General features: G+C 41.1%; 1 protein-coding gene across 1 annotated transcript; it reads left to right on the top strand.

The window, feature by feature from the left end:
* Positions 1 to 7,719: 7,719 nt before the first annotated feature.
* On the top strand, positions 7,720 to 18,418 carry LOC138949377 (gastrula zinc finger protein XlCGF58.1-like). The gene is made up of 3 exons (XM_070321190.1): positions 7,720 to 7,862; positions 9,827 to 10,015; positions 11,140 to 18,418. Exons 2-3 carry the CDS (start codon positions 9,913 to 9,915, stop codon positions 12,738 to 12,740), a joined length of 1,704 nt encoding a protein of 567 aa, XP_070177291.1. The 5' UTR covers positions 7,720 to 7,862; positions 9,827 to 9,912; the 3' UTR covers positions 12,741 to 18,418.
* Positions 18,419 to 19,266: the final 848 nt, after the last annotated feature.

Consider the following 19,266-nt stretch of genomic DNA (forward strand, 5'->3'; position numbering starts at 1 on the left):
CAGTCTTTTCATCACCGGTGTCAGATTTTCATGCTTGTGATTTTTTAATGTTTTATTTCTAAATCAGGGGTAACTTTATTGATCAAACATTTGTATTTCTATTGGGTTGTTATTAATGTTAATCTGGTTTGAGTTCTGGTTGTATACGATTTGATTTTGGTTTAAAGATAAACAATTTTGCATTTTTGGTGGGTAAGCAGGAGACCTCATTTATTTTTGCAATTTTAGTAAATAAAAATGTGAACACCTCTCGTGTCATATTGTGTAAATCGTTATAATGGTTAAAACCTAAAGTTGTCTCACCCCTACCTTTAGACAGCTTTGCTGAAACAATTACTTCAAGTCTTAGCAGGTTTACACCTGTCTCAGACGTTATTAAATTATGTGCTTGGTGTCCGTTCTGTCAAAGTCATCTGTTTTAGGCGGAAAGACGTTCCTGTTACAGGGGAAATCATTCTGGTTGACTGTTGTCGATTTTTCATTCAGAGAAGGGTCAGGCCGGAATTACCGTTACTAGCAGACCAATGCCAAGTCTAAAAAAACATAGAAGAATATTTACGCGGTCACAAGTCAACAACGTCATCAAGTAAAGCCTGCTGTTTTAGTTCTTTGAAGTGGATTGGGGGCAACATGGTGGTTTTGCAAGGGTGCCGGTACTAAGAAAAAAAGACTCAGATGTTGTGGTGGTTCAGCCATAGGGCTTGCATTTTGATGACCACAAACGTTTTATATGATGAGGACAAAATGGTAATGTTGAACTTCAGCGTAGTAAATTCATAGCTCATAATTCAGCGGCATTTAAGTCTCCATATCTGCAGAAACTGCACTTGTAAGCATAAGTCAGTTTAGATATAGATGCCTTTGAAGTCACGGAATGAACTGTACAAGTGCATTTATTTGACACTAGATGATATGACACGTGTTGAACATCATTTTTCATCGACCAGATTGTGTCCGGGGTCTACCTGAATATGCCCACCAAATTTGAAGCAGATCCATCGAGAACTTTGGCCGTGCATAGCGCAAACACACAGACAGACACACACAAGCCGCGTATAGATACTAGATGAATACCCGCTTCGCCGGGTAGTCGGCTTCGCCGGGAAGAAGTAGAGCCGAATACCCGGCTTCGCCGGTACCCGGCTTTGCCGGGTGAGTGGCGCACCGTACGCCGGGTACCCGGCAAAGCCGGGTGAGTGGCGCACCGTGCGCGATTGACGCCACACGAATGAAAACTTCTAAAAATAGTAACGGGAATATGGATTGAGCGTTGTGGACGGTGTCCTTCTAAAAATAGTAACGGGAATATGGATGGAAGGGAGATAAACGCAAAACACTGGAGAAGATAAGGAAGAGTTACTGGGAATGGATCTGGGAAGATGATCAGAAAACCAAAATCGGTTCAGTGCTGCGCGCTGAGAGCACGTGTTGAAAATTCTCATCCACCAGGTTGTGTCCGGGGTCTACCTGAATATGCCCACCAAATTTGAAGCAGATCCATCGAGAACTTGGGCCGTGCATCGCGAACACACACACACACACACACACACACACACACACACACACACACACACACACACACACACACACACACACACAGACACAAGTCGTATATATATATATATAGATACTAGAGGAATACCCGGCTTCGCCGGGTGAATCGTGAGACAGAGACAAACAGCGTGGCGGTTCGCCGTCTTAGAGCACGTGTTGAACATTTTCATCCACCAGTTTGTGCCCACACAAAGGAAGGCAAGAACATACAGAGAGACAAAAGCCGCCAGACCCCATCACAAACAGAACTCTATAATCCACAGGTGTTGCCTGGCGAGCTAGCTATGAATAGCTCACAACTTCTAAGGCGAACAACTCTGCAGAGTCTGCTGTGAAGGGCGACGGTACGTAGTCTCCCTGTCACACTCGACCCCCTTTGAATGAACTTTGTCCCCAAAGTTCCGAGCCATGGACCCGGCAAGCTTAGGTCCCTCCCAGGTTGGTGGAATGGGAAGAGCACGAAAATGATTCAGTGGCCTGAACATTTCATGTCGAGTCCCATCCCTGTCGACGACGCCAAATGTAACCGAGTGCCGAAACACCACAATCACCTTAGAAGGCGAAGTCCACTCAAACGGGATTGAGAATTTTAGAGTTTATTTGTAATCCCTATAATAACTGTTATGGCTTCTCAAAGGAAGGCCAGAACATATAGAGAGACAAAAGCCGCCAGACCCCATCACAAACAGAACTCTACAATCCACAGGTGTTGCCTACACACACACACACCACCACCAACACACACACACACACACACACACACACACACACACACACATTTTCTTTCTTTCTTTATTTGGTGTTTAACGTCGTTTTCAACCACGAAGGTTATATCGCGACGGGGAAAGGGGTGAGATGGGATAGAGCCACTTGTCAATTGTTTCTTGTTCACAAAAGTACTAATCAAAAAATTGCTCCAGGGGCTTGCAACGTAGTACAATATATTACCTTACTGGGAGAATGCAAGTTTCCAGTACAAAGGACTTAACATTTCTTACATACTGCTTGACTAAAATCTTTAACAAGAAAAATGTTCATTCAAAATGAACAGCGTCGATGCAATGTCCACCAAAGATTTATTTTGGGAAGTGTTAAAAGGTTAGGGTCAAAAGTCAATGAATTGCATGTTGTGCTGGATATATAAATTGTTTATTTCAGTCAATGCTTGCTATGAATTGATCAAACAGCCACAAGAAAAAACAAGTCGCGTAAGGCGAAATTACTACATTTAGTCAAGCTGTGGAACTCACAGAATGAAACTGAACGTAGTCCGCCGCTAGTGCAAAAGGCAGTGAAAGTGACGAGCCTGTTTGGCGCGGTAACGGTTTCGCTGTGCTTCATAGCACGCTTTACTGTACCTCTCTTCGTTTTAACTTTCTGAGCGTGTTTTTAATCCAAACATATCATATCTATATGTTTTTGGAATCAGGAACCGACAAGGAATAAGATGAAATAGTTTTTAAAACGATTTCGGAAATTTAATTTTGATCATAATTTTTATATTTTTAATTTTCAGAGCTTGTTTTTAATCCAAATATAACATATTTATATGTTTTTGGAATCCGAAAAGGATGAAGAATAAGATGAACGTAAATTTGGATCGTTTTATAATTTATTTATTTTTTTACAATTTTCAGATTTTTAATGACCAAAGTCATTAATTAGTTTTTAAGCCACCAAACTGAAATGCAATACGGAAGTCCGGCCTTCGTCGAAGATTGCTTGGCCAAAATTTCAATCAATTTGATTGAAAAATGAGGGTGTGACAGTGCAGCCTCAACTTGTACAAAAAAGCCGGATATGACGTCATAAAAGACGTTTATAAAAAAAAATTAAAAAAAAGTCCTGGAATATCATTCCCAGGAAGTCTCATGTCAAATTTCATAAAGATCGGTCCAGTAGTTTAGTCTGAATCGTTCTACACACACACACACACACACAGACAGACACACACACACACACACACACACACACACACACACACACACACACACACACACACACACACACACGCACATACACCAAGACCCTCGTCTCGATTCCCCCCTCTATGTTAAGACATTTAGTAAAAACTTTTTAATTAAAAAATAGAGCTTGTTTGAAACAGGTAGAAAGGAAGAGTTGATATTGCAATATCTGTACGTGGGAATGTGGTGAAAAAAAGTGCTAAAAGTAGTAAGTCGGCCTCAGATCCATTTCAAATATTTATTGCAGAAAAACAAAATACAAATTAAAAACAAAACCACAGAACCATTACCAGGTGTCATAGGAATGTTTGAAAACAATAGTTTTAATTTTACACTGTAAATACAGGAATCAGAATTAAACACCTCAAATTGGCACATGCATAATGAATCACCTGGAATTGCAACAGGGAGATACTGAAGTAATTGGAAACAAACACTTGAAATTGACAGAGAAACAATTGAAAATATATTACTGACATGAGCGTACAATATTTTAATGGACGTGCATTTTTAGCACGAATCATCCGCAGGAGGATTCACTAACAATTACATAGTGCCACAAAATGTGTACGGACATTTCACAACCGTGCATTATTAGCACAGAACACATACATGGGGGCGCACAAAACATTATTGTACCATGATGATGATCGGGATTGTTGAAGATCTTTTCTTGTGCAACTGATCCAACCGGCCGCATCTGAACAAACGACGTCGAAACGGCGCGAAACACGTCCTCTCGGTTGGTCTCGGATTGACTCGGCTCCTCTCGGTCTTTTTTTTTTGTGTGTCTTTTTTTCTTTTCCTTATGGTCGGAGTGGTATATTTATGTACATCTTAGATTAAAAAAAACACCCGAAAGCTGTGTTTAATCGTTTCGCGTAAATTGTACATTTTTTTTCAGCTTTGAAATTGTTTTGGCTTGGAGAGTCAGCGCGCTTTGGCTTGGAGACTAATTCTCCACAGGCACGTTCTTCCCAACCACAGATACCAGCGTCGTCCGCGACGCTGGAAAAACATTTGACTATATTCTATACAAGAAACACTTAACAAGGGTAAAAGGAGAAACAGAATCCGTTAGTCGCCTCTTACGACATGCTGGGGAGCATCGGGTAAATTCTTCCCCTAACCCGCGGGGGGACACACACACACTCACACACACACACACACACACACACACACACACACACACACACACACACACACACACAGAAGCCGTATATATCTATCTCTATATATATTAATATATAGAGATAGATGACAGTGGATTTTTCGATAAATAGATTCGACCTTTGCACTTTTACAGTGAGGACAACTTACGGGTACGTGCAAGGAAAGCGTTCTGGACAGTGCAGTGACCTTCTAAAAATAGTAACGGGAATATCTGAAGCTGCTTGGAAGGAAGGGAGATAAACGCGCAAAACACTGGAGAAGATAAGGAAGAGTTACTGGGAATGGATGTACAGAAAAAACAAAAAAAAACAAAATCGGTTCAGCGCTGCGCGCTGAGAGCACGTGTTGAAAATTTTCATCGACCAGATTGTGTCTTGGGTCTACCTGAATATGCCCACCAAATTTGAAGCAGATCCATCGAGAACTTTGGCCGTGCATGGTGAACACACAGACAGACAGACAGACAGACAGACAGACAGACACAAGCCGCATATAGATAGAAGATGCGTCAAAGAAGAAATTATATCCGGGTAAGCCGACAGGGGAGGCAACTCTGTCATGTAAGTGATGTCCCTTGGTTGACAACGTAAGTATTTTCACATCATTGTTGTAGATCAAACAACCAAATGAATTATGCTGAAGTTGGGAGCCCAATCTGTCAATAAATGTCAAGACAAATGTTCCTATGGTGAATGAGGATTACATGGAGTCTGAAGACAAACTCCCAAAAGCTTCAGAGATACTGAATTTTTGTGTGAATAATGGTGAAGGTTATTCCGACAGTGGTACGTCAGTACCTCTGTCTAACGACTTTCAAAATGTAACCGTAATTTGGTCGGTATATATGGAAGGGTTGTGATACAGAGTTTTGGCTTGTTATGTTCATGCCTATGATCCGGAATGACAGGGGTATTTTATTGATGCCGCCCGATAAGTAATCATGTTATTCTTTCCTTAAACGATTATGTTAATCCTTGTTAATAACTCACACATAGTTTCTGTTCTTGTTTAATCCTGCCTTGTAACTACCGTAGCCTACATTACCTTGTAAGCGCCCAGTATCGAGCAAACATCCAGCCCCTATTTTGGGTCAAAAACTGTGACATAAAACCAAAAGAGCATAACACCGTGACAGACATGACACGCGCGAAGCAATGGAAGTTAAGTTATAAGAAGAAACTGGATCACTGTAAACAAAAAATACAGGTAAATCATGATACAGGAATCCAACCATCTAAAAACATTATTTGATCACTAGGCAAATTCCTTTGAGTTATGCTTTTGATGAATTCTAGACCAAGTACAATCAAGGCCAAATCAAAACCTTACTACGCCCACTATGTTTTGTTATTTTGGGAAATATTACACACTGATGTTGTTCTTTGTTTGTTTCAGAGGTAACTTTGATTTTTATTGATCAAACATTTGGATTTTTGCCGGATTGGTTTGTTTATCTGGTTTTAGCTCTGCATGGTTGTGTATGCTTTGACATTGGTTTAACGATAAACGATTGTGTATATTTTGTTAGTAAACCAAAGACTTTAGTAAATAAAATTCGGAACACCAAACTCCTTGTGTTATGTTGTATTGTCACTGAGTGTGGATTAAGTGATAATAGTTTACAGTTAAAGTTTCCCTCCCCACCCATATCCTCGAACAAATTTGCTGAAACAATCACTACACATCTCAGCCGGTGTACAGTCCTCAGTGTTGAGAAGGACATCTTCTGCTTCATGCATTCGACACACACACACATACACACACACACACACACGTCAGGGCCGGACCAAATGAGTTGTAAGGGGGGGGGGGTTCCTCCTTTTTTGGGGGGGCAAATCAGCGAAGTGGCGAAGCCACAAGCGCGCGCGAACTAGGGGGGTCCGGGGGCATGCTCCCCCGGAAAATGTTTGAAAAACGGTTAAAATCTGTGCTGGCAATCTGGTGCATTCTGGGCCTTGTTTTGAGGGTTAAGAGCAGCATTGTTTTGGTGCTAAAACTAGTAAAAAAAAAAACCCCACTCAAAGCAAGGTACATGCTTTTTCCAGGGGTGGGGTTCTGGAACCCCTGGAACCCCCCCCCCCTGCAGGGCCGGACTAGGCGAAGAGGAGGGGGGGGGGGGTTGCCAGTGGTGGCCCAGGGGGATGTCCCCCCTGGCGGCAGGGGCGGATCAGTTCATGTTATGGGTGGGTTTTTTTTTAAGTATATTGTGAAGATATGGGTGTGAAGGCGCGAAGCGCCGAGCCAACGGCGCAAAGCGCCTAGCTTGCTAGGGGGGTCCGGGGGCATGCCCCCCCGGAAAATTTGGAAAAAAAGGATGCAAAATGGTGCAATCTGGTGCATTCTGAGGATGATCATTACCAGTTTCAGGCAGCAGATTTTTTCACTGATTAACACCCCAAAAATTGAAACTCAATGTAAAATAAAGATATGCATACCTCATTCAATATTTTTATTTTTTGGCCGGGGGGGGGGGGGGGGTCCGGAAACCCTAGAACCCACCCACCCCCCCCCCCTCGTGGTGGGGGTCAGGGGGCGAATCCCCCTGAAGCTGACGGGTAGGTCATATTCTGAGATAGGAAAATGGTCGCTCCTTGCATGAAACGGCATAAAATAAGCAATAATTAAAAAAAATTTAAATAAGTAAGGTACATGTTTAGGCTAGGGGGGGGGGGGGGGGGGGTTGCGCAACCCCCATAACCCCCCCGGTAGTCCGGCCCTGCCCTGGGTCCGGCCCTGCACGTCAACCACTTACTGGGTGTCAGTGTTCACTGTTCAGAGTGTGTGTGAGTGTTTGTGTTTCACACTTCTGTCCTGTGTATCAAAGTGACCATATAAAGTCTATCTTTCACAAGTACTTTCTGAGGCAATATATTCGCGTCTATTCCTATTTTATTCGACAGTTGTAGACGAAAAGACGTTATTTTCTGTACATGCTTGAGTCTGTGGTCGCGCGAGGTCGCGCAGTCTTTAGTCAGACCCGTTACAGGGGAAATCACTCTGCATGGTTGAAGATTAGACTACTGCACCAACGAATACTACTATTACTAGTGAATTGAATTGAGAAATTTCCATTTTTCAAAGAGCAGGCTATCCGGAATTACCGGTATTAGCAGACAAAGGAGAAGATGAAGACAGAGTAAAGGATTCTCTGCGCACGTCGTACTCAAGGTAAAGCATGCTGTTTTTCGCTGAAAGCAAGTGGAGAGAATGAGAATGGAGGGGACAATGCAATTTGGTGGTTTTGCAAGAGTTCCGAGAAAGACTTGGGTGTTGTGGTGGTTGAGCTAGAGCCAGTAGAGGGCTTGGATTTTGATTCCTACATACGTGAGGGGACAATGCAATTTGGTGGTTTTGGTGGTTTTGCAAGAGTTCCGAGAAAGACTTGGGTGTTGTGGTGGTTGAGCTAGAGCCAGTAGAGGGCTTGGATTTTGATTCCTACATACGTGAAGTTATTGTAGAAGCATGTGGATTGTCTTGAAGGACTGACCACTTGACTTCTGTGGCTGGAAAACCGACGAGTCTGTGACGTGGCCCTCGAGACACCGACACGGCGACAGTAACATTACTAACACAGAATCTTCACTTTGATGAAGGCGGCAGTCTAAAGAAAGAAGAAGAAGAAGAACTTCACTCAAGAAGACTCTGTATGCTCATTCTCAGATCACTGTCCCACGGGGGAGTGAGGTACTTCATGAAAGGAATACAACCATCATTTTCCATCAAATCAACTATATATATATATCTCAGAAACTGAACCTTTTGTGTGTGCCATAATCAAATTAGCCCACAATTGAAACATACTGAATTTTAAATCATGATATTGGTATTTTTGAGAAGTAAAATAAATTAATTAACTGCAAGTGGCAACTGTTCTATATGTTACCAATGCCTTTGGTTTATTGTCTTAACAATTGAATGAACCACTTTTGAACATTTGCATTCTTCATGTCAAACCTTATAATACATGTCTGGTTGTTCGTTTCTGAGTTACGTCGGTGATGAACTTTTCATTAATGTTTCTCTTTTTTGGGGCAAAGTTTGCTTGATTTTGTCCAGCTTTTTTTCTTTCTGTTCCTGTTTTGGTGTTTGGCATTTTACCTAAGAAGAATCTGGTTGCAAAATCAGCTTCATTTAGTAAAGTTTGTGGGAAAAAGCATAACCGTTTCTTTGTTACAAAAGTGATGTTTCCATGTTACATCGGTGACCATTTTGCATTCTTTTGGGATAACTTTCTAACATTTTGTCTTAGAGCAACAAATCTTTCTATTGTGAAGGTTAAATGTCAATAAGACTGAATGAATGCCATGTATCAACATGTTCTGATCAGGATATCATTAATTAATTTTCATTTTTGTATTGAAATTTTGACGAATGCATGGAACTTTGAAAAAAACATTATTTTGTTGTTTGCATGTAGTCATTTCATATTGAACTCTATAATGGCTTGTGATTCAACAATAATAACTGAATAAAAGTCGTTTTCAGCCTTATCAATGCAGTTTTTTTGTCTTTTATTGTTTCCATGTTACACGGGTGATTTTGCACACATGGTCCAAATAATGCTCAATATATGGCAAACTAAAGGCAATGTTATATTTTTTCTTGTTTAAACTGAAAAGGTACACCCTGAGAAGTGTGTAAATAGTATTATCAAAGTTTTCTGGGAAGATTTTACTTTTGGTGATAATGTCACAAACAGAGGACGAGATTCTGAGACGCACCCATATATATGCTGAATCTCGTAGTGTGTCTCCTGGAATACATGTTTTCAAACCAAATTTGACTACTTTTTCTGGCAGCTTTTTCTTTGTTAATTTGTTTGACATTTTAGTTTGCTTAAAATTGGCTGATTAAAAGCCGCCATGTTGTGACATTCCTGTCTTGACGAAAAACAGACATTTATCTCCAGTAAACTTAGAGTGAAGAGTGCAAACAAAGTGTACAGGTGCAACAACATTATGACTCTTATGAGCATGTACTTTATGACCGCAACATCCGATTAAAAAAAAAGTGAGGATTTACGAAGGAGCGCAAGCACTAATCCCATGACATCATCAATACTTGTTTTGTTTGATGCTTACAGATTGACTAAATGTTTGTATCTCTTCACATGACTTGTTCTTCTTCTACAGATACTGAGATAGCCTTGAACAGTGGGGGACCATCACAGCCTTGAACAGTAAACAGGCAGGTACATGCAGAAAATTTTCACCGCAGCATGGAGGAAGAAGACACAACAATTCTGTCTGACGTCAAAATAGAGATTGATGTTGATGAGGAGATGCCTCAGTGTTGGCACATGACTGAACCACAGCCATACGGTAAGGCTAACAAAACACCTCAGACACTAAAAAGAAACAATGCAAAACCTATAAATTAAGCTCTACTGAAGTCTGAAGCCCTTTGCCTTGCTGAAGACTAGCCTTAATTGTCAAAATGACATCTTTCAGGTACATGTTAGTGTGAACAAACCGACACGGTTGGCCTAGTGGTAAGGCGTCCGCCCGGTGATCGGGAGGTCGTGGGTTCGAACCCCGGCCGGGTCATACCTAAGACTTTAAAATTGCCAATCTAGTGGCTGCTCCGCCTGGCGTCTGGCATTATGGGGTTAGTGCTAGGACTGGTTGGTCCGGTGTCAGAATAATGTGACTGGGTGAGACATGAAGCCTGTGCGTGCGCAATGCATGTTGGGAGGTAACCTTGACCTGGCGTTGTCATGTGACCGTCAAGGCTGTTCTATTTTTAGGGTTACTTCCCCCCTACCAGGATGGAGCGTAGTTTCAGCGTTCTAGCACTAAGCTGAAGTAAATTGATATGTGCATTGGGTAAGTATATTAATCAAATGAAAATTTATTATTAAAATTTTCAATTTAGGTGCGGACAGAATTCTTTACAATCAGAACGAACAACTAAGTACTAAGTTGGATACGCACGTGATGAAGTATGCGCTTATTATGATAATAATACGAGAATTTATAACGCGCACATATCTCCACAAGGCGACTCAAGACCCCTGTCTTTCAAAAATATATTCTCTGGAGTTTTTTATTTGTTGCAGCAATGATCACTGGCCTGCAATGATCGCTGACAACGTGTTTTGACCAAGGTTATGTGGGTTTGGCTTGAGATCACATAAGTTTAGGAAAATTCACGTGCTTTAAGCGATCACTGCCAGTGATTGGCAACCAATCAGCGGCGAATCTTGGCTCCGATGTGCATATTTTTAAAAAAGTAAATGGAAACATTTCGAGTGTAGTCACTGCATTACTTATGCATAGTTGTTTGTGACGATGGCAGGTTAGATCAATCTGCTAGATGCTTCGCCGAGAAACTTGATTCAGCAAAAGGTACTCTACCACAAAGCTTAAAAATTCTCAGGCGGAGTTATTTCCGGAAAACGTCTATCAGCGTTACCTTTATGGATGTGTCTTGCTATCTTTTTCAGTGCCGTTGGGGGAGTTTGCTTCCACAGTTAACACAGCTACCATGCCTAAAGTGCAGACATTGGACGGACAAACTGCGGTCAACAGGCACAGTGAAACCTGGCTGAAACAAGAGATACAGACGCCAGAAACGCAGACTGCAGTCAACACTCACAGTGACACCTGGCTGAAACAAGAGACACAGACACCAGAAACACAAAACGCGTGTGAAGTAGAAAATAGCGAAACACATGAAACAGTTCCAGTTCCAATGTCTGAGACCACACCCCTGTGTTTAGGTGACGAGAAGCAGCATGTGACAGTAACATGCACTGGTGAGAAACCATGTGGATGTACCCAGTGTGAGGCAATGTTCAACCAACCTTTGGAAGACATGTCAAAGCACACAGAAGAACAAGCATATGTAGTAAAGAAACACAAAAAGCATAATGGAAAGAATCAACTGTCATGTAGTGAGTATGATATGTATATAGTGGTGAAAAAGTTTCCATGTACTGAGTGTGATGCTATGTTCAAATACCATAGTGATTTGAAGCGACACATGTTTAAACATACAGGAGAGAAAAGGCATGTAGTGAAAAAGTATCCATGTACTGAGTGTGATGCTATGTTCAAATGGCCTAGTGATTTGAATCGACACATGTTAACTCATACAGGAGAGAAAAATCATGCATGCCTTAAGTGTGGTGCCAGGTTCTTGCGGTTTCATGATGTGAAGCAACACATGTTGACACATACAGACGAGAAAAATCATGCATGCACAGAGTGCGGTGCTAGGTTCTCACTGTCTGGTAATTTAACGAAACACATGTTAGTTCATACAGGAGAGAAAAAGTATGTGTGCACAGAGTGTGATGCTAGGTTCACACAGTTGGGTCATTTGAAGCAACACAAGTGGACTCATACTGAGATGAAACAGTATGAATGTGCAGAGTGTGATGCTAAGTTCACACAGTCTGCTTATGTGAGAAAACACATGTTAACACATTCAGCAGAGAAAAAGCATCCATGCACAGAGTGTGATTCATGTTTCAAACGGCCTGGTGAATTGAAGAAGCACATGTTGAGAAGACATTCAGGAATGAAAAAGCATTGGTGCACAGAGTGTGGTGCCAGGTTCTCGATGTATGATTATTTGAAGCAACACATGTTAACACATACAGGAGATAAAAAGCATGCATGCACAGAGTGTAGTGCCAGGTTTTTTCGATCTGGTGATATGAAAAAACACATGTTAACACATACAGCAGAGAAAAAGCATGTGTGCACAGAGTGTGGTGCTAAGTTCACACAGTCTGGGAATTGGAAGCAACACATGTTAACACATACAAAAGAAAAAACATATACATGCACAGAATGTGGTGCCACGTTTGCACGTTCTGCTTATTTGAAGCAACACATGTTAAAACATACAGGAGAGAAAAAGCATGCATGCACGGAGTGTGCTTCCAGGTTCTTGCGGACTGGTGAGTTGAAGCAACACATGTTAACACATACCGGAGAGAGAAAATTTGCATGCACAGAGTGTGGTGCCAGGTTTTTACGGTCTGCTAAATTGAAGAAACACATGTTAATACATACAGGAGAGAAAAATAATGCATGAGGAGTGCTGACAGGTTCTTGCGATCTCGTAAATTAAGGTCACAAATGTTGACACATATTGGAGAGATAAAGTATGAGTACACAGAATGTGGTGCTAGTTTAAAGTTACATATGGTCTGGTGATTCTAAGCAACACAAGTTTTTATATAAAGGATCATAATGTCTAAAACACAACACTGGCATAAAAGCACACACATTTTAAACAGAATGAAGATTTAATACAGGGTTTGAGAACAATCTCATTAATAATTATCAACCAAAGCTATCATCAAGCACTTTAAAATGCATCACACAAGTTCAGACCATCGTAAATAGTAAAATACAAGCATACAGTCATAGCTAAGATTTTACAACCAGGGCTGTTCTGGAAGTCCGTAGAATCTCATATTAGCGCACAGCTCACCGTTAATTTGACCACGCCATTTGCTCTAAGGATCCTTCCTGAGCTGCGACACACGTTAACATTCTGTAGAAATACCTTTCAAAAGTGACGGCGCGAGTGTTTTTGCCGATACCCTAAATGACCCTCGTTTACTCTCGGACAGCAACATCAGGGCTATGGCCCTTCGTGGTCGGCTGGGTGTTAAGCAAAAACAAAACCCCCCAAAAAACATCAGGGCTCTCGTAACGGTTTACTCTGAGCTTTTTCTTTAAATGTAAAAACGTCGAACGGGGCCAATTTAGGAAAATATAGTGAACGAAACATCAGACAGACAGCCTAATTTGTTAGAAATTTGATTGATTTGGAAGCTGAGTAAAACGGGACATTTCAATGGAGTAGAATCAACCCTCAAGTACCCGTGTTTGGCGCCAAGCTTTAAACACCACGGGCAGGCAATGATGCATGTACTGCTGTAAGGTAACCGTACGCTGCTCCCCTTTTAGAACTGTGGCGATTTGTCCTTATTTTCAAAAACATGGGACCACCTTCTTCTTGCCAGTGTTCCGAGATCATCAATAGTTGATAGGGGTGGAGCCATTTAGGAACATCAAAAAGGCTGATCGATGTGTTGGCCCGGGGTCAGATTGATAGACCCAAGTCCCCATCGCCTGTGACAACCTTCATAAAACCCTAACACTCTCTATAGTGACAATTGGAGAATAATTGTATGCACATTTCGAGACATACCCCCTTTTTTACACCAGAAAGAGCACGGGCACCCACTGTCTGCAACGCTTGTGTACCCGTAAAGGCTTGTGCCAGATCACATCGTTGGGTGCCGATTCAATTATCAATGTGTTCTTTACCTCCGTGTTCCCCCCGCGGGTTAGGGGGAAGAATTTACCCGATGCTCCCCAGCATGTCGTGAGGCCAAAAAAAAAAAAAAAAAATAGGTGTGGTTAAGGTAACATAGCCAAAAAAAATAGGGTAGAAAGGTAGGCAATCACTTTTTTTTTTTTTAAACTTTTTTTTCTAATGTGTACAAATTAAACCTACTTGACAGGGAAATAAGTGTGCGACTCGAGCGCTTTCGCTTTCATTGCGTTTTCTGCACTTGGGTTTTTTTGTTTGTTTTTTTTTGACAAATGTAATAAAAAGTTATAGGGTCGGCCCCTAAAAATAGGGTAGGTCGGGTTACCGTAACCACACCTATTTTTGTTTTAGGCCTAAGAGGCGACTAACGGATTCTGTTTCTCCTTTTACCATTGTTAAGTGTTTCTTGTATGGAATATAGTCAATTTTTGTAAAGATTTTAGTCAAGCAGTATGTAAGAAATATTAAGTCCTTTGTACTGGAAACTTGCATTCTCCCAGTAAGGTAATATATTGTACTACGTTGCAAGCCCCTGGAGCAAATTTTTGATTAGTGCTTTTGTGAACAAGAAACAATTGACAAGTGGCTCTATCCCATCTCCCCCCTTTCCCTGTCGCGATATAACCTTCGTGGTTGAAAACGACGTTAAACACCAAATAAAGAAAGAAAGCATTCAACTGTCGGTCTAGGCGGGTGTCATATTTGAAGACGTGTCTACCCGATTTAAATTCATTGTACCAGTTGTAAGTACTCGTTTTGAAAGGAGCGTTCTTCCCCCCAAATTCACACAATATGCAGTAGGTTTGAGAAACATAACAATCCTTTCAGAGATGTTAATACATCATTATTGTAAACTCCCCTTTTTTGAGCTCCATCACAGGCAAATAAACATGGACGGGTAGTGTTCTTTAACAGCTGTTTTCTTTGCAGAGGAAACTTTGAGATACATGCACATTTGTGTCATCGCCGATGAAAGATTGCCGTATGTATACGTCATTGTAAATATCATGAGGCATTGCCAGGAGCTTGGAGTCTAAGGACTTCCAGAACACCCTACGTAGTAATTACTAAATTAGCAGTGTGTGTTTGTATGGACGTGCAGTCAGTCAACCAGCTGACCTGACCTTCCACGAACAAAGGGCTTAATGTTGATTTTTTTTTAAAGATTGAAGTTTTTAGACCTTAAGCATTGAAACTTTGCACAATTCTTGTGTTCAAAGTTCTTCAGACATGATCTAAGTCTGGTTAACCCTTGTCAAATTTCAAGGGCACAGTTTTGAAAATTATCTTTTTTTTCGTTTTTAAGCTACAGCTTTGATATACGACACACTTTTAATGTTTGATGTTCTTCAGACATGATCCATGTCTGGTTGGTCAAGCATTGGCAAATTTCAAGGTCACATTGAGCAGGTAATTTGCGCATGATTTATATTTTAATAACCCCCCGCGGGTTAGGGGGAAGAATTTACCCGATGCTCCCCAGCATGTCATAAGAGGCGACTAACGGATTCTGTTTCTCCTTTTACTCTTGTTAAGTGTTTCTTGTATAGAATATAGTCAATTTTTGTGAAGATTTTAGTCAAGCAGTATGTAAGAAATGTTAAGTCCTTTGTACTGGAAACTTGCATTCCCCCAGTAAGGTAATATATTGTACTACGTTGCAAGCCCCTGGAGCAAATTGTTGATTAGTGCTTTTGTGAACAAGAAACAATTGACAAGTGGCTCTATCCCATCTCCCCCCTTTCCCCGTCGCGATATAACCTTCGTGGTTGAAAACGACGTTAAACACCAAATAAAGAAAGAAAGAAAGAAAGATATTTTAATATGATGAGGGTGGGTCGTATGAGCATTTGATGTTCTTGTTTTCTATATTTCATTTGTTCTTGTCATAACATTCTGATCTCGTTTTGGCTGTAATTATATGCGTTTATTTGTACAGTATGTAAAGTAATAACATGCTATGGTGGGTTTTATTCCACAAACATTTTGTTTGCAATGAGAACAGTTTTTCTGTGTTTAATATTTGTCCCGAAATTCATGATTGACTGAACATCGTTCATAACAAATTATTTTAGATGTAAAAGCTTGTGCATATTGCATATTGGTATCCTTCGTTGAAATGTTTCTTTTTATCTGGACTTTTTTGTATGCCAAGTGCACCTTGGGATCTTGGTTGCTCTACAACGGAAATTGATCAATTCAGAGTGATTTGGTTTCCTCCGAAAGCGGCGTATGGCTGCCTAAATGGCGGGGTAAAAACGATCATACACGTAAAAATCCACTCGTGCAAAAACACGAGTGTACGTGGGAGTTTTAGCCCAAGAACGCAGAAGAAGAAGAAGAGTGATTTGGTTGGAAAACAGATGAATAACAAACGAACAAACACCTGACCAGAACACAACGCTTTTATACATAGTGGTTTTCTCATAGCACAAGAGGATGTGCGGACAACATATATGGGCTGCGTGTGAAGGCAAAACGATCGAATATTCGTTGAAAAGTAAGTTTAGCAAGAGTTTAAACCGCATTCAAGCGAAAGTTGTTTGGCATACTGTATATTATATGGCATACTGAACACTCTAATCCAACAAAAAACAAGAGAAGGATGTTTGGCGCCTCTTTGAGCATGAAATGTGAGTCCCTTAACATTACATTTTTCTACGAAGCCTATGTGCCCAGTTATTTTTGCATTATGAGAACAAAACGCACTGTATCCCTTCCCCTGGCGTGAGCTTGATGCTATAGTCAGTCTGATTTGTACTTTTGTCGAGATAACACCACCTGTGGTGCGTGCGAGCACCACCCGGTGGGTCAAGACTGTACTTGTTATTGAATGTGGATGCTGTTTCTTACTCTTATTGTGTAATACGCAGCTTTTTAATACCGTCAGTATTTGTAAGCAAATGCAGCACAATGTTGTATGCAATATCATAACCAATTCCCAACCTTTGGCAATTAAAGATTCTGTATTCTGTATGTTTGTTTGGTACCTTTAACATTTTTCATCAGGTTATGTCGAAAGGTAGGACGAAAATTAGGCCTAAAAAAAAAATAGGTGTGGTTACGGTAACCCGACCTACCCTATTTTTAGGGGCCGACCCTATAACTTTTTATTACATTTGTCAAAAGAAAACCCACAAAAACCAAGAAAACGAGTGCAGAAAACGCAATGAAAGCGAAAGCGCCCGAGTCGCACACTTATTTCCCTGTCAAGTAGGTTTAATTTGTACACATTAGAAAAAGAAGTTAAAAAAAAAGTGATTGCCTACCTTCCTACCCTATTTTTTTTGGCTATGTTACCGTAACCACACCTATTTTTTTTTTTGGCCTTATGACTGGCGCAAAAAGGAGTCACAATGAGAATTACAGTCTGGGATTCCCACTCAAAGCACAGCCGTTTTCAATTTGAGTAACGCAGCGCTCCAACGTTTATTTTAAGGTATTCTTGGTGTGTGGCCATATAATTTCAACCCCCAACCTGAACTGTATAGTTCTTGGGGCGACGAGAAACAGTTTTCTTTCCCGCAGTGGGGCACTGCGGTTATGAAATTAAAGGCCCCTCCTGTTTTTGGAACCGCAGGAGCTTTCTAGTTTGCTGTTAGGTAGATTTTTGGTTCCTCTTTCCTGTCATGCTCTCTTTTTCTTCATGAATTCTTTTCTTTTTTCTGCCTTCTTGCTCATTCACCTGTATTTTTTCCAAAAATCTCTTCTCTTGCCGCTTGTCTCGCGATTCATGTATAGTTTAATCTGTTAGTGTTCTGATGTAAGTCCAGCAGTAGATAGGTTAAGCCTATTTTAACATACTGGAAACTGGTAATCTTCCAGTAGGTATTAATTTAGTTTTACTAAAGCCTGCTGGGACACAAGTAATGGGTTAGTGCATTTGTAAACAGGAATCGCTTGACAAGTGGCCCCCTTCATCCCCCCCTTCCTCGTCCTGATATGGCTCTGCGTAGTCGGCTGGACGTTAAGCAACAAATAAACAAACAAACAAACAGTTTTCTTGTTATAAATTATCACTTTAACACAGCGTAAACCTAGCATTATTGCATCTGTGTTTTCTCCGGCAGTGTGGTCGTCGATAATCTTACCGTGTGCGGCATACTTGTGCTGAGGAACCTTTCACAGGAAAGCCCAGCCTACTAATTGCGTTGATAGTATTGTGCGTTCGTGGTCGAAAAGTTGTGATAGTATTTGTGTAAGTTGAACGAACTTTTGAACATCAGCATGGAGACTGCATTGTGTGTGTACTGTCACGTGTGTTAAAGGACACTGTGCGTTGGGTCCTCAGCCTTCTACTGTGAAGTTATGTTTAATTATTGATTGCTCATTACTTGAATGTTTTGAAATATAAACAAGTGGATATATAGTATATCCGTGATATATATGAGAAGAATTGGAAAATACAGTTGTTTGGGGTTTAATTTCTTGTGTTGGATTACAATTTCTTTATGGCAGTGGTGGAAACAAATAACATGCGTGAGTCTGATGTGCGTTTGATGTGGAGTAACCTGCAAGATTTAGGATCCATTACTTACACACACACGCACACACACACAGACACACACAGACACACACAGACACACACACACACACACACACACTCACACACACACACACACACACACTCTCACACACACACACACACACACACACACTCACACACACACACACACTCACTCACACACACACACTCACTCACACACACACACACACACACACACACACACACACACACACACACATGGAGGTACTAACTTCAGCTTACATGTTGTGCCGTACTTACGGAATTACCGATTTCGCGGAATCGGCAACATTTTTGCCCATTTCGCGTTATCGGCAAAACGCTGCCCATTACGCGAAATCGGCAGCCAGTTTGTTAATTTTTGTGTGCTGTCAGTATTGCCGCAAGGTATTCTGAGCAACTGAGCCGTCGTTACAGGCTTAAAGGCAGAGTACATCCCAGTGATAGTTATGCTCACTATATCAGATCTGCCACGGCTTTCACATAGGATAAACCATTTCTCGACTAAGACACATACCAGTAATCAAAATCCTGACTGCTTCTTGGAGCTGGATGTTTTAAGAAGAGAATTTTGTGGCCTTTTTATAATGCATACAAAATCTTGCTCTTCACAGAAAGCACACCGAATGTTGATTCCTAGTATTTGTCAAAGTGGAGGGATGGCCTCAGCCCATGTACAAAAAAACCTGGTTAGATTTGAGATAGTGAACACAATCGTTAACACGGGAAGGGCCGTACTTTTCAAAG

This window comes from Littorina saxatilis, linkage group LG15 (genome assembly GCF_037325665.1).
Source record: "Littorina saxatilis isolate snail1 linkage group LG15, US_GU_Lsax_2.0, whole genome shotgun sequence".
Lineage (NCBI taxonomy): Eukaryota > Metazoa > Mollusca > Gastropoda > Littorinimorpha > Littorinidae > Littorina > Littorina saxatilis.